Here is a 15,104-nt window from a genome sequence, read left to right as displayed (position 1 = left end):
ATCTGAGTGTCATCAGCGTACATAAGATAGGAGATCTTAGCAATGCGTAGTACTTTGGTTAGCGGTTCCAGTTAAAGATTGAAGAGGGTGGGGGAAAGTGTTGATCCTTGAGGGACTCCAACCGTGACAGGGGATGGTGCAGATAGGTTGCCGTTGACAAGGAGTCTCTGGGACCGGTTATGGAGGAAGGATCTGAACCACTCTAGAACAGTGCCATCCAAACCCATCCTGAATTTGAGGTGCTCAAGTAGTTTTTCATGGTTGACCGTGTCGAAGGCCGAGGATAGGTCCAGGAGGATTAGGAGACCGGTTTTGCCTTGGTCAAGGGCTTGGAGAGCATCATCAATGATATGGAGCATAGTGATTTCGGTGCTGTGCCCTGGTCTAAATCCAGATTGGAAGTCATCAAGCAGGTGGAAGTTGTTGATGTGTTGACTTAGCTGCTGTTGGACACCTTTCTCCATCATTTTGGCTAAGAGGGGGATGTTGGAGATAGATCTGAATTTGTCAGGGGAGGCTGGATCCAGTGACTGCTTTTTCAGAATGGGGAGGACTTGGCCGGCTTTTAGAGAGTCGGGCATCGTTCCTTGCCTGAGAGAGGCGTTAATTATTGTAGTCCAGCTAGGAATAATGGATTGGGCGACGGCAGCTAGGCAGTTTGAAGGAAGCGGGTCATTAAAATGGTTATTAGGGTTTAGGGAAGATAGGATTTTGGACACTGAGTCGTCGTCGTAGAGTTTGAAGTCAGTCCAGTGAGCATGGTTTTTGGGTGAAGCCTGTAGGGGGTGACATGTCTGGAGAATGCGGGTCGAGAGGTGTTTGGGGGTATGTGATGGAGTTGAGTTCAGTTGAGCTGAGATTTTGGCAGCGAAGAAGGAGGAGAATTCCTCTGAGGATATAAGAGACTTGGGAGTTTCTTTTGAAGTTTTGGCCAATTTGTTGGATTGGGGTTTGACTAGTTCGAAGAGCTTTTGGGGTCTGTTCTTGGCCTTCTCTAGTGCAGTTCTGAAGAAGTCTTTTTTGGACTTGAGTATGTTCCTGTTGTAGGAATTTCTTTCCTGGTGCAGGAGTTTTAGATGGGCGGCAGAGGGGTGCTGCCTTCAGGATTGTTCAGCTTGTCGGAGGACTCTCCTCCCGTTGTTAAGGGATCTCGTGAACCAGGGGTTTCTGTCTTTGATTTGGGTTCTTTTCAACTTTAGTGTGGCTAGATCATCCAGAATGTATAAGATAGACGCAGAATAGTGATCATTGAGGCCGCTGACTGTTGTGATATGCGAGGGGGAAGGGGAGGTTTGATTTGCAGCGAGCCTCGAGTACTCTGCGGTCCAGGTTCTTAGTGTCTCTGATCCAGCGTTTAGGAATCACCAGTTGCGATACCCTAGTCTTGTGGGTGCCAGGTAGGAGAAAGGTGATGGCGTGGTGGTCCGACCAGTCACATGGAAAATGTCATTGGCAATATTGGGACTCTTAGCTGCTGTGATTTCCATGAGGTGATGATTTCCATGAGGTGATGATTTCCATGAGATGATGATGATGATTTCCATGAGATGATTTCCTATGGAGGTACTTAAACTTAATGAGTCTATATCTGGTGGACATCGTAGCGTACAGAGGGCTAGCCAGGGCTTCAGCCTAGTCATCATTCGTGAGGGCCGGCTGGTCGGCTGCCCAAGCTGCTCTGGTTTTGTGGATAGTGGTTTTGGTGTGTGTAGAGTGTCTAGTAAATTTGCCTGATTTTGTGATTTCCCCCATTGTCTCCCATCAGTAGGCGGCCCTCCAACGGATGGAACTCAGGCAGGGTCTCCAGTCGTCGAATCAGGGGGTCCAAAGCATGTCGGAGTTGCAGGTAACAGTGGAACTGGGATTTATGATGATCGTAATCAGACTGCAGCCTTTGAAAGGATTTAAGCGTAGTGCCCTACATAACATCCCCTGGGTGGAAATCCTCCTAAGGTCCCATTTACGAAACCCACAGAGCGGTTGCTATCCTGCCCTCCTGCACACATAAACCATAAATGCTCGTTCTCCGCGCTTCATGTTTTAGCACAGCACCCAGTTTTAGGTTTTACTATTTTAATCTTGTATGTCTGCCAATCATGCCATCGCCTTCCAGTGAACATGTTTTTTCTTTCGCTCTGTATTTATCAGGATTTAGTAACATAGTAAATTCAAGTGACTGACACTTTTGGAGGGCCCGAGGCAGCTTTCATCAGAGGTAATAAGTAAGGGCATGCGCTCTGAGTGACCATTTTCAATTGTCGCCTTAATATTAAAGTTCAGCACAATTCACTGCGGCTATTTTATCTGCAGCCGTTTAAATAGTGATATATGTTCAGCTATAAACTTAAAAGCCAGCAGCTAGACAAACAACATAAACTACACACTATTTTCTTAATGACCATTACGCTATTTTGGAGGGGGGTGTCTGCCTCCCCCTTTGCGCCCTCTGACTGCATGTACTGCCTAGCCACTTCCTGGACACTGAGTGCTCTAGGGGTGTGGGGGCTCACTCCTCATGCTGAGTGCAGAATCTTCCAGCTCAAGCATGTAAACAGACAGCTGCAGGGCTGAATCTGCCTCCATCCCAGCTCTCCTCCTTCCTTCAAGTTCCCCTTCCCCCTCCACCCCATCCTCATACTCCTCCCCTCACCTCCTCTATCGTACTTTCCTCACTTCCTGTGCTACAGGCAGAAGAACCCGCTCCTGTTCTTTTTCTTGTTTAAAATCTCTTGTTGCTACAATGACTTCAGTTCACTTTCGAGAGCTTCAATCAAGGTTAGGTACTTGCCTCATAATGCTTCAAATCACCACCCTAGTAATTGCGTCTTTCGCCCTATTTACTTGACCACTTCATGTTTTTTGGTATATTTACCATAAACACAGTAAAGTGTGCTTTATCTACACTGGAGAGAACAAAATATAGGAGGCGGGATAGCTTCATAGATATGCAAATTTCATCTACTGCATTGCCTTTTAAGTATAAAACGATCTCTCCGTCAGGAAGTTACGGCTCTCTTGGCCAAGGGAGCTGCTAAGCGAGTACCTGTCCCTGACGGAGAAGGACCATGCGTAGCCACGAAAGGGGCAAAAGGCAGACTGCACAGGACGAGAGGTGGCAGCGAGGACCAAGAATCTGTCCATCACTCTAGAATCCTTGAATCACTCGAGGTCATGGTCCTTCTCCGTCCTTCTCAGACTGTCTGCTTAGAGCCGGTTCTGGGACCGGAAGTTACGGCACTCGGAATTCACTATCAATGTGGCAAAGTCACACCTGATTCCCTCTCAGAATCTCCTTCTCATTGGAGCAGTTCTGGATACAGCACAGTTTCACGCCTATTCTCTAGACCAGCGAGTCCGGGATTTTCAGGTTATGATGCCGATGTTTCAGCCTCTATCCCGGATTTCGGTGAGAATGACCCTGAGGCTACTGGGCCTCATATCCTCCTGCATCCTGCTGGTGGACCATGCCTGGTTGCATATGCGGGCTCTGCAGTGGGACCAGAAGTTCCAGTGGGCGCAGCATCGGGGGAATCTTTTCGATTGTGTCCAGATCTCGGAGGGCACTGCTCACCAATTGCAGTGGTGGCTAACGAGCCTGGACTGGGTCAACGACAGATCCCCCAACCAGCCCTCATAGTGGTGACTTATGCGTCACTTCTGGGATGGGGCGGCCACATGTGAGAGGCGTAGATCAGAGGCCGCTGGAACTCCGTCTTGCACTGAAAGCAGTCCTTCCTTCTGTGAAAGGAAGAGTAGTGCAGGTGTTCAGACCACACCACCGCCATGTGCAGCAAACAGGGCGGGGTGGGGTTGTGGACCCTATGTCAAGAGGCTCTCCGCCTCTGGACGTGGCTGGAACATCAGGGCATGTCCCTGGTGGTTCAACACCTGGCAGATACCCTGAACGCATGTTGGATCAAGAATGGTGTCTTCACTCGCATGTGGTGCAAGGTCCGTAGTGGGGAGAGCATTGGTTCTGTTCGCCACCGAAGAGAATATGCAATGTCAGAAGTTCTGCACGTTGGATTTTCCTAGGTGGAACTCGCTCGGCGACGCTTTTCGTCGCGAGTGGAATTGCGGTCTTCTATATGCCTTTCTGCCTATACCACTTCTACCCAGAGTGCTGAAGATCAAGCGCGACTGGGCCCAAATTATTCTTGTGGCTCCGGATTGGGCACGGAGAGTCTGGTATCCCGAGCTCTTGAACATGGCCATCGTTCCTACGATCAGACTGCCTCTTTGGGACGATCGTCTGTTGCTGCAGCAGCAGGGTACTGTCCTCCACCCAAACCTGTCCAGCCTCCAGCTGCTTGCGTGGAGATTGAGTGGCGACAGCTTTTGACCTTCCTCCCAAAGGCTGTAATGTCATCTTGGCAGCCAGGCGACCCTCCACTAAGACTGTAAACTCCTGTAGATGGGCCAATTTTTGGCATGGTGCACAGCAAAGGCTCTGGATCCCCCATTTTCTGCACCTCTTTCAGAGGTTCTTCTCTTCATTCTTTCTTTGGCCCAGCAGGGCTCTGCTCTGGGCACCCTTAAAGGCTATCCTTCCTCCATTTCGGCCTTTCTTCATCTTCCTGATCAGCCTTCTCTTTTCAAGTCCCCTATTGTAAATAGATTTCTTAAGGGCATTACTCACCTCTTCCCTCATATTCCTTTTGTAATGCCCCAGTGGGACTATGGTCTTAACTTACCTTATGTGTGCTCCTGTCGAGCCACTTCATAATTTTCCACTCAGACTCTTGACCTTAAAGACTGCTTTTCCGGTTGCCATCACCTCTGCTCGCATGGTGAGTGAGCTTCAGGCTCTTTCTTCTAAACCACCTTTCCTTGCTGTTCATCCAGACAAGTTTGTCCTTCGAACTAGACCTTCTTTTCTTCCCAAAGTGGTTACCTCTTTCCACATAGGACAGACCATCACTTCTCCCACCTTCTTCCCACCCCTGCATCCTTCTAAAGAGGAGGAGAGGCACCACCGTCTGGATCCAAAATGCACGCTATCATTTTATCTGGATCGCACAAAACAATTCCGGGTGGATGATCAGCTCTTTGTTGGCTATGTGGGTGCCAAGAAAGGTCGGGCCGTGCAAAAACGAACCATCTCTTGATGGGTCGTTCTTTGCGTTAAAATCTGTTATTCCTTGGTCAAAAAAGGATGCGTGCCCATTCCACCAGGGAGACGGCAGCCACTACTGCTTTTGGACGTGGAGTCGCCCTCGATGACCTCTCCTAGGCAGCCACTTGGGCATCATTGCACACGTTCACTAAACATTGCTGCCTGCATCGGAGAGACGTTTTCTTTGGCCGTTCAGTTCTCCAGGACTATCTGGTGTGAACTTGGTTCGCAGACCCACCTCCGGGGTTGGTATTGCTCCGGTATTTATTCTAAGGTAAGGAATCTATAACTAATAGTCTCTTTCAGATGAACAAGTTATTTACCTTGTGTAACGATATAGCTGAAAGAGACGTATATTAGTTAAAGATTCCTTATCACCCCAACCATCCTCCTCCCCCCCCGCCCCCCCTGTTCTGCGAATGGTCTTCTAGTGCAAGGGACTCCCTTTCAGGTGCCTAGTTTTGTGCACCAGTAGTCAGTGTCTTGCATGGCTCTGCGCTTCTAGCGTGGAATTTAGTGTAAAGAATTGACGTGACCGTCCTGCTTTCAGCAGAAGCGGCCGCTCCACTCACTGCTCCCTGCCTCCTGGATGTGGTATCGTAAACGCCGAGACCCGGTCTCACTCCCTGCCTGAGCCTGCATAATTTAAAAGAAGCGCCTAGTCAGTGATTAGCGCTAGATCGCCCGACCGCCGAGCATTTCTTTAGATCTCCTGCATAATTTAATAGAAGCGCCTAGTCAGTGACACCCCGACCGCCGAGCATTTCTTTAGATCTCCTGCATAATTTAATAGAAGCGCCTAGTCAGTGACGTGCTGCCTGAAATGACATTATTGCCTGCAATTGTGCTGTGAATTTGCATCGCGCTCGCCTCCATTGTGCCCCTGTGCTGTTTTGGGATTGCCTGCTTGCTGCTGCCATTTTGTTTGTTGTTGACTCCTTCCCCTGATCTCCACCCCGCCTCCCTGCTGACCCTCCCTCCCACTGATACTGACCTCGCTGCCCCACCTCTTTCGCGCTGTGACCGTCCTGCTTTCAGCAGAAGCGGTCGCTTCACTCACTGCTCCCTGCCTCCTGGATGTGGTATCGTAAACGCCGAGACCCGGTCTCACTCCCTGCCTGAGCCTGCATAATTTAAAAGAAGCGCCTAGTCAGTGATTAGCGCTAGATCGCCCCGACCGCCGAGCATTTCTTTAGATCTCCTGCATAATTTAATAGAAGCGCCTAGTCAGTGACACCCCGACCGCCGAGCATTTCTTTAGATCTCTGTATAATTTAATAGAAGCGCCTAGTCAGTGACGTGCTGCCTGAAATTACATTATTGCCTGCAATTGTGCTGTGAATTTGCATCGCGCTCGCCTCCATTGTGCCCCTGTGCTGTTTTGGGATTGCCTGCTTGCTGCTGCCATTTTGTTTGTTGTTGACTCCTTCCCCTGATCTCCACCCCGCCTCCCTGCTGACCCTCCCTCGCCCCTCCCCTTCCACTATCCACATATGTCAGATGCATTTGCGCGCAGCGTTCACGCGCAGCGTCCGTGCCCCATTCGCGCCGAAGGTGTGCCAAAGGTAAGCCCGTCTACGCCCGTCCGCGCCTGGACCGCGCCCAGCGCCAAACCCCCTGGCCCTCGTATCACCCACCCCTCCCGCATTACGTACGATGCAACCACCCTCCTAGCCCTTAACCCGGGCCGCTGCCCCAACTGCATCCAAGCCGCCCCTGGACACACCCATGGACCCTTCTCATGCTACTCATGCAAGTTCGACGGCACCAAAACCATCTCCGCATCCACCAACGCCATACAGAGGCCTGACACCAACCACCTAAAATGTATCCTGCTCAACACCCGCTCAGTCCACAAACATGCCATCGACCTTTGGAATCTACTAGACACCATCTCACCGGACGTCGCCTTCCTAACAGAAACATGGATGAACGCATCCTCAGCCCCAGACATTACCATTGCCATCCCAGAAGGATACAAGATCATCCGTAAAGACCGCGTCAAGCACACAGGAGGAGGCATTGCCATCGTCCATAAGAATTCCATCCGCATCTCAACCAGCTCAGACGTCAACCTTGCCAGCGCCGAGCACCTTCACTTCCAGATCCACACCGACCCCAAGACCACACTCAGAGGCACCCTCCTCTACCGGCCCCCTGGACCCCGTGCACAATTCAATGACGACATCGCTGACTTTATCACCCCACACGCCCTCCCCTCCGAGGACTACATCCTATTAGGAGACCTCAATTTTCACCTGGAAAAGAGCAATGACAACAGCGCCACCACCCTTCTGGACAACCTCGGACTCAAACAACTTGTCACTTCCCCCACCCACATTGCAGGTCACACGCTCGATCCTATCTTCACCTCCAGCAAACATGTCTCTTTCAGCCACACCACAGCTCTTCATTGGACGGACCACAGCTGCGTTCACTTCATCTACAATAAGACCACAATCCACAACCACCCTCAACCCACCCTGCGTAGAAACTGGAACAAAATCACCATCGACCAGATCTCCTCATCGCTCCTTCAAAACCCTCTTGTCCACTCTTCAAACCCCGACCAAGCAGCCATTAACTTCACCCAATGGCTATCCAACAGCGCCGACATCCTAGCACCGTTGAAAAAACGTCAAATCAAGCTTGGCAGCAAAAACGCCTCCTGGTTCAACGATGATCTTAAGAAATCCAAGAAACTCTGTCGCTCCCTCGAGAAGGCCTGGAAAAAAGACCCAAACACCAGCACCAAGGACGCCTTCAAAAACGCCACCCGCACACACCACCAACTAATCCGATCTGCCAAGAAAGCCGCTTTCAAAGACCGACTAGATAACAACGCCCACAACAGCAAGGAATTATTCAACATCGTCAAAGAATTTACCAACCCATCAGCCAACTCCAACGACATCACCCCCTCCCAAGCCCTATGCGACTCACTAGCTTCCTTCTTGTAAATGTAAATGTAAATGTACAGGAATTTATATAGCGCAAATCACCAAGCGGTTTCTAAGCGCTTGCTTAGGGAACCCGTCCTGGTATTCCCCTGTGAGATAACCCCGGCAGGGTATCCGCAAGGTGAAAGCCAGGCATCCCGCCGCGAGGGGCCGTTGTGGAGATTAAGCAAGCTATTGCCCAGAGTCGCAGAGTGTGAACCCGTGAATCGAGTAGGCACCGGAGCGAGAATTGTCGAGTCCATGGACATTTTAGGACTCAAGACCCCGCCGAGCCGGGAATTGAACCCTGGTCCCGGGCTGACCTCTGCTTCCAGGTCTGCCTCCTCTAACCAGTGAGCCACACTTCTTCCACAACAAAATCGCAGACATTCACAACAGCTTCGACAACCGACCCGGAGACCAACCCACTCAACCTACTGCAGGAACTTCACCTCCCTTGAACACCCTTAATGACTGGAACCCAATCTCAACTGAGGACACCATCCGCCTGATGAACTCCATCCACTCAGGATCCCCAACTGACCCATGCCCTCACCACATCTTCAACAAAGCAGACTCCATCATAGCTCCACACCTTCGAGACGTCATCAACTGCTCCCTCAACTCCGCCACCTTCCCGGAAAGCTGGAAACACGCAGAACTCGGCGCCCTTCTGAAAAAACCCACAGCTGACCCCACCGAACTCAAAAACTACCGCCCCATCTCGCTTCTTCCTTTCCCGGCCAAAGTCATCGAGAAAGCTGTCAACAACCAGCTCGCCACCTTCCTCGAAAGCAACAAATCCCTCGACCCCTCACAGTCCGGATTCCGAGCCAAACACAGCACTGAGACCGCACTCATCGCAGCAACAGACGACATCCGAACTCTATTGGACAATGGAGACACAGTCGCTCTCATCCTCCTCGACCTCTCAGCAGCCTTCGACACAGTCTGTCATAGCACCCTATTACAGCGCCTCAGAAACATCGGAATCCAAGGAAAAGCACTGGAATGGATCACCTCGTTCCTTACCGGAAGAACTCAGAGAGTCCGGCTCCCTCCTTTCAAGTCAGAGGACTCTGAAGTCATCTGCGGCGTGCCACAAGGATCTTCACTCAGCCCCACCCTCTTCAACGTATACATGAGCCCCCTCGCAGCCATCGCACGCCAACACAACCTCAACATCATCTCCTACGCTGACGACACTCAACTGATCCTCTCACTCACCAAAGACCCTAACACCGCCAAAAACAACTTACACGAAGGAATGAAAGAAGTAGCCGAGTGGATGAAGCACAGCCGTCTGAAACTTAACTCAGACAAAGCAGAAGTCCTCATCTTAGGCACCTCCCCCTCCGCCTGGGACGACTCTTGGTGGCCAGAGGCCCTTGGAAAAGCACCCACCCCGACGGACCACGCACGGAACCTGGGCGTCATTCTGGACTCCTCACTCTCGATGACCAGACAAGTCAACGCCGTCTCATCATCTTGCTTCAACATTCTTCGCATGCTCAAAAAGACATTTCGCTGGATCCCCACCGAAACTAGAAAAACGGTTACTCACGCACTGGTCACGAGCCGCCTGGACTATGGAAATACCCTATACGCCGGTACCTCCGCAAAACTCCAGAGAAAACTCCAACGCATCCAGAACGCCTCAGCCAGGCTCATACTAGACATCCCGCGTAAAGAACACATCTCTGGTCACCTGAAAAACCTCCACTGGCTCCCCGTAAATAAGAGGATCACTTTCCGCCTCTTAACCCACGCACACAAAGCACTTTACGAACTTGGACCCGAATGCCTCAACACTCCTTCTACACCCCCTCCCGTCAGCTACGATCCTCCAACCAAGCCCTTGCCACTGTACCTCGCATCAACAAAGCCACCATGGGAGGTAGATCCTTCTCCTACCTGGCAGCTAAAACCTGGAACTCTCTTCCCACTCACCTACGCCTTACTCAGAACCACCTGGCATTCAGAAAACAACTTAAAACTTGGATATTCGACAAGTAACTCCCCCCCCCCCCCTTCCTCAAGCGCCTTGAGACCCTATGGGTATGTAGCGCGCTTTATAAATCCTGACTTGACTTGACTTGACGTCACCATGCAGGTGGGGTGTCTAAATAGATACAGCGGCATCATTCCGGCAATCACAACGCCAACGACAATCGGGGAGTCGACCGACGCCACCTACCGACGTGCAGGGGTATTGCTGAAGAAAAATTCTCCGGACCCAGTCTGATGCCTGGGAGTAATGCTAAGGTAAGGAATGTATAACTAATATATGTCTCTTACAGATATATAGTTACCAAAGGTATGTAACATGTTCTTTATTATCACTGCAATGTACCTTTCCTGAATATAGGCAAGTAGTCATTGGCTTGTTGGATTTTTTTATTTAGTTTATTTTTTCATGCTAGATCTTGCCAGTAGCTAGACTATTGGATTCCCATTCTGATCTGTACACCAGCTCTGGTCAGTCCAAATCAGATAATGTCAAGTCTTGTCTGTGGCCTGACAAAACTGCCAGGTGTTCTACCTGTAGGCAAGCGGCAGACTGAATTTTTAAAAATATGTAACTTATCCACGTTACTGTCCTTTTGACATGTATGCGTCATCAAATACATGGGAATGCATTGATACCCTGGTACTGCTAGAAGTGCTTGCATGGTTTGATCCACCGTTGGCTCATAACAGATCTTCTTCAGACTGGTCTTCCAAAAAAGATTCTCCACCACTGAGTTTCGAATGGCGATAAAGATTTGCCTCTTTCCTCTACGGATGGCTAATTTCATGGTAGCATGCACTTTTGATGTTCGCTTTGCTGTGTAGACATGCATATATGAGCCACTGTTTCTGTGATATACTTTTACATAGCTGTTCAAAATACTAGTTGCTGAACTTTCACCAGAACAATCTGTTTCAGTAGATCTAAAATGCATCTGTAATAACTGCTAACTGCAAGTAAAACAAGAAGGCAGCCTGAGTGCAAATGTTTGTAGGGGGCAGACACAATAAAAACATCCTTTATAGAATTGTCCAATGTGAATCTGTTTTGTCTTTCCATAAAACAGAGTTTGTACAAACACAGAAGTCATTGGACGTCACAACCTTTGGATAGCAATGTGGCAATGGTATGTATGATCTTTAAAGATGTTGTGTAACCATGTATGTTTTTATTTAAGACCTTCTTAGTTTGGACTTTACTTAGCACTTGTTCATGATGTATAATTAAAGAGGCTTAATACAGCACACCTTGTTCATGACCAATGCTTACATTTACTGCTTTCGCAAACCATTCGGTTGCTATAAAATATGACACACTTACCTGTCAAATGTTATCTGCGCAATACTTGACTTATTTGCATGTACAACTCCTATTTGATATCAGTTGACAACTTTAGACCAGCCAAGTCATCACCTATGTAGCTAATATACTGTAAATTCAGGCATTGAGGGGCAAAATGGAGTGACCTCTGTTTGCCCTGGATAAGAAGGATACTAAATTACTACTTTGCAGCCTACTCTTTTCACAACTATATCATGCACTGAATATGAAGGTTCGAGGGGGTGCCCCTTTGTCAGCAGCCTTGGTCCCCAAGCAAAAATAAGGGAGCTCTTAATCTTAGGATGACTGTATCCTAATGGCTAGGTGTCACTCCCTGTTAGTGCTTTAAGTATTGTAGCACTTGTTGTCCTGTCCCCCCCCACCCCCCCACCCATATGACCCATACAGGGAGGGAGCCTATGCTCCTGGTGTTTCTCTTAGTTGTGTCACTTTTTATTTGGATTTCCGTAACTAGGAGGTGTGACTGCTTGTTTTAATGGTTAAATTCCAGTGACTGTATTGCAGCCCCTCCTTCTCAGCTCTGTGCTGTTTCTCGTACCCCTCATCCTTCCTGGGCACATTATTCGCTATATTTTTTTTCATTCCTTGTCCAATGATTAGTCTCTCTTGTTTGACCTCCGGTCGATGTCCGTTTATGTGACTTTTCATTCTTCTGAAACGGACTTATGTCTCTGTATGCTTTTGACTAATCGATGATCTAGCGGTACTATCTGTCTCACATCTATGTAGCAGCAGCAGCCTACAACTGTTGTCCAACTGTCAGTGCTGCTGCAACAACATCTTCTGTATTTCCAACATCCTGGAGTGAGTGCACAATACTAAAGAACAGTGCTGAAGTGAACCAGAGCCTGTTGATCCCTGTGTGGTCTCCTACTCCATGCTGTGGTCCTTGGTGTCACTCCACACTCAGTAAAAGGTCTATGCAGATCCAGATTTTCATCTTACCACTACATGATGTGCTTGCCATTTTTATTCCAAGGAACGTATTTGGTGGCAGGGGCATTCCATTTTTCCCTTTGCAGCCTCAGACAACGCCTGGTGCTCAGTCTCATGTTGCTCGGCTCTGATTCTCGGTTCATCCCACCCCTGATTGAAAACCATAAATGAAAAATTACTGCTATCCCTCACACAACTCCATCCTCCTACGTTGATGCCTCCTTCCTCGCTCCATTGTTCCTGGTAACTTGTTTCACCTTGCAGCTCGGTTTCATTTCTACTATTCTCAGAGTTCTAGCTCTTTTTCCCACAGCCTACTGTGCACCTGTAGAAAAGTGCCCCTTTTTGACATGGTCACCCCCACTTTCTTCCTGGTGTATGATATGATTTCGACTGGAAGTGCACTGGGTTTCTGTTAACCAGCTCCCCAGTGCCATATCTCTTTCGCAAAAACTGTCAATTGTTTCCCTTCAATTGACAGTACCTTTAGCACTCTATAAAAGTCCCTACTAAATGATGCCTGAGGTGCTAAAGAGGGTCCCTGAGTGCTGCAACACAAATTGTGCCACCCTAAGGGACCCCTCACCAAACCCATGCAAAGCTGTCATTGCAGACTGCGTGTCATGGTGCAGAGAAAAGTGAAAACATGACATTAACCACATCCCTGTGTGCCATGTTCCCTAACACTGCATGTGATATTTGTAAGTCACCCCTACAATAGGGCCTATAGCCCTAAGGTGGATATATGTCATTACAACGCATGCTTTTACAACGCATGCCATTACAACGAAACTTTTACAACGCAGGATTCATTACAACGCATGCTATTACACCGTAGCTGCTATTACAACGCATGCCATTACAACGCAAGTATGGGTAAGTAATTTATAGTCTAAGTGTTGGATAGTGTAGGGGTTAAAATTACTATTCTAACACCAGGGGGGCATAATAGTAGGGTAAGTGTTGGATGGTGTAGGGTTAAAATTAAATACTTACCCATACTTACGTTGTAATGGCATGCGTTGTAATAGCAGCTGCGATGTAATGGAATGCGTTGTAATGGCATGCGTTGTAATGGATCCTGCGTTGTAAAAGTTTCGTTGTAATGGTAGTGCGTTGTGTTAGTTGCGTTGTAAAGAATGTTTCCCCCTAAGGCAAAGTGCCTAATATTAAATGTGAGTGCATACATACATTTTTTTTTAAACGGTTTTTATTGCAGAACCAAGATATACAGCATACTTTTATAAAGATCTGCACTGCCAACGCTAGTGCGTTTTCCTTATCCAAATGGTCTTTGTACACGGCCTGTAAGCCCACAACCCGGAGGTCGGGCGGCGTCAAACGATGGATCACCATTCTCAGCAACCTTTAAACATTAGTAATCTTCATGCAAGTATTTATTCAGTCCGCTTTTATGCCCCACCCCAAACCCCATCTCCCCCCCAACTTCTTAGCTCCCTAAGTCCCTCTCCCTCCCACCCATAAGTGCCCCCACCTACGCCTGAATGCGCTGTTAATGTGTGTGTATGAGTACTATCAGGATTACCTGATCAATTATGGTGAAAGTGCACCTGGTGTGTTTGTGGGGGCTTCAGCTCCTAAGTCGGAGAGTCCCTCCTCCTCCTCCAACGTGCTGTCTCGCAAGGCCTGCACCAATGTCTCCCACGCCGCTGCCGCTTCCAGTGCCTTGTCGTCGGACTTGCGGCGAGCTAGCTGATACCGGAGTGTACTTTCACTCACCGCCCATTTGAGAAACTCATTAACCCATCGCCTGTGCGTAGGACTCTTCTTCAATTTCCAATTTCTTGTTATTTCTCTCTTGGCCAGGATCAGACCCGTATCTAGAAAGTTACTCGTGATCCTATTCTTGGGTGTGTGCGGAAACCAATGCAACATGCCAACAGCCTTATTATACTGTAATTCCCTGTCCGTTACTGCGTTTAGTGTCTCGCCGATCTCCCGCCAATAGTCCCACAGGTGCAAGCAGTCCCTTAACATATGGCCCAGGTCCGCCCCTGCCATATTACATCTAGGGCATGCCGCGTTCTCTGCTCCAAAATACTTCCCGATTTTCCCTGGTGCGAGGTAGGCTCTGTGGAGGATATAAAAATTTATCAGTTGGAAACGTGCGTTTCTCGTGCTCTTCCTTGCTCTCCTCACCAATTGCGCCCAAGTGGTGTCAGGGATCTCCATCTGGAGATCCAACTCCCACTTGGCTTTGAGTGCTGTTAAAGGTTGCAAAGTTTCACGCAGCATTCTAGAATAAAGGCACGTCACCGCTTTATAAGTACCAGCTGCCATCATAGTATATTGGCAAGCCATGGACGTAGCGGGCTCCAGGAGCCCTTCCCCCCCAGTGCGCTTGTATAGCTCTGGTCACAGCAGCGTGCATCAGAAAGTCCCCCCTCGGGAGGTCAAATAGATCTTGCAAGGTTTGGTATGGAATTAACGCCCCATCTTCGTATAGGTCCCCTAGCATTTGGAGCCCAGCGTCCTCCCACACCAGTAGGTGCGACCAATCTCTGCCGTGGGGGAGCGCCGTCACCATGCCCAGGGGTATCTCAGGTGCGTACATGCGCCGCATTCCCGCTCGTCGCTGCACTCTGTTCCAGCAGAGTCTAAACGTCTGTTCCTCTAGAGATAAATCTCTGAGGGCGAGCCTCTGCTGCAAGGTGATGTACGCCAGAACATGGCGGGGGGTGCCCCCGTCCCTCTCGTGCTCCGGCCCCCGATACACCCTCGCCACTTCCTGCGTGAAAAT

General features: G+C 49.1%; 1 protein-coding gene across 1 annotated transcript in view; it reads left to right on the top strand.

Moving 5' to 3' along the window:
• The window catches only part of GEMIN2 (gem nuclear organelle associated protein 2), a 263,441-nt gene that overhangs the window by 48,718 nt on the left and 199,619 nt on the right, over positions 1-15,104 (top strand). Inside the window, exon 4 of the mRNA XM_078659764.1 lies at positions 11,133-11,192. Coding sequence (XP_078515890.1) covers positions 11,133-11,192 — 60 coding nt within the window. The remainder of the gene's footprint in view (positions 1-11,132; positions 11,193-15,104) is intronic.

The sequence above is a fragment of the Lissotriton helveticus genome, chromosome 9 (assembly GCF_964261635.1).
Source record: "Lissotriton helveticus chromosome 9, aLisHel1.1, whole genome shotgun sequence".
NCBI classification, from domain to species: Eukaryota; Metazoa; Chordata; class Amphibia; order Caudata; family Salamandridae; genus Lissotriton; species Lissotriton helveticus.
This window is presented reverse-complemented; position numbering and strand designations above follow the sequence as displayed.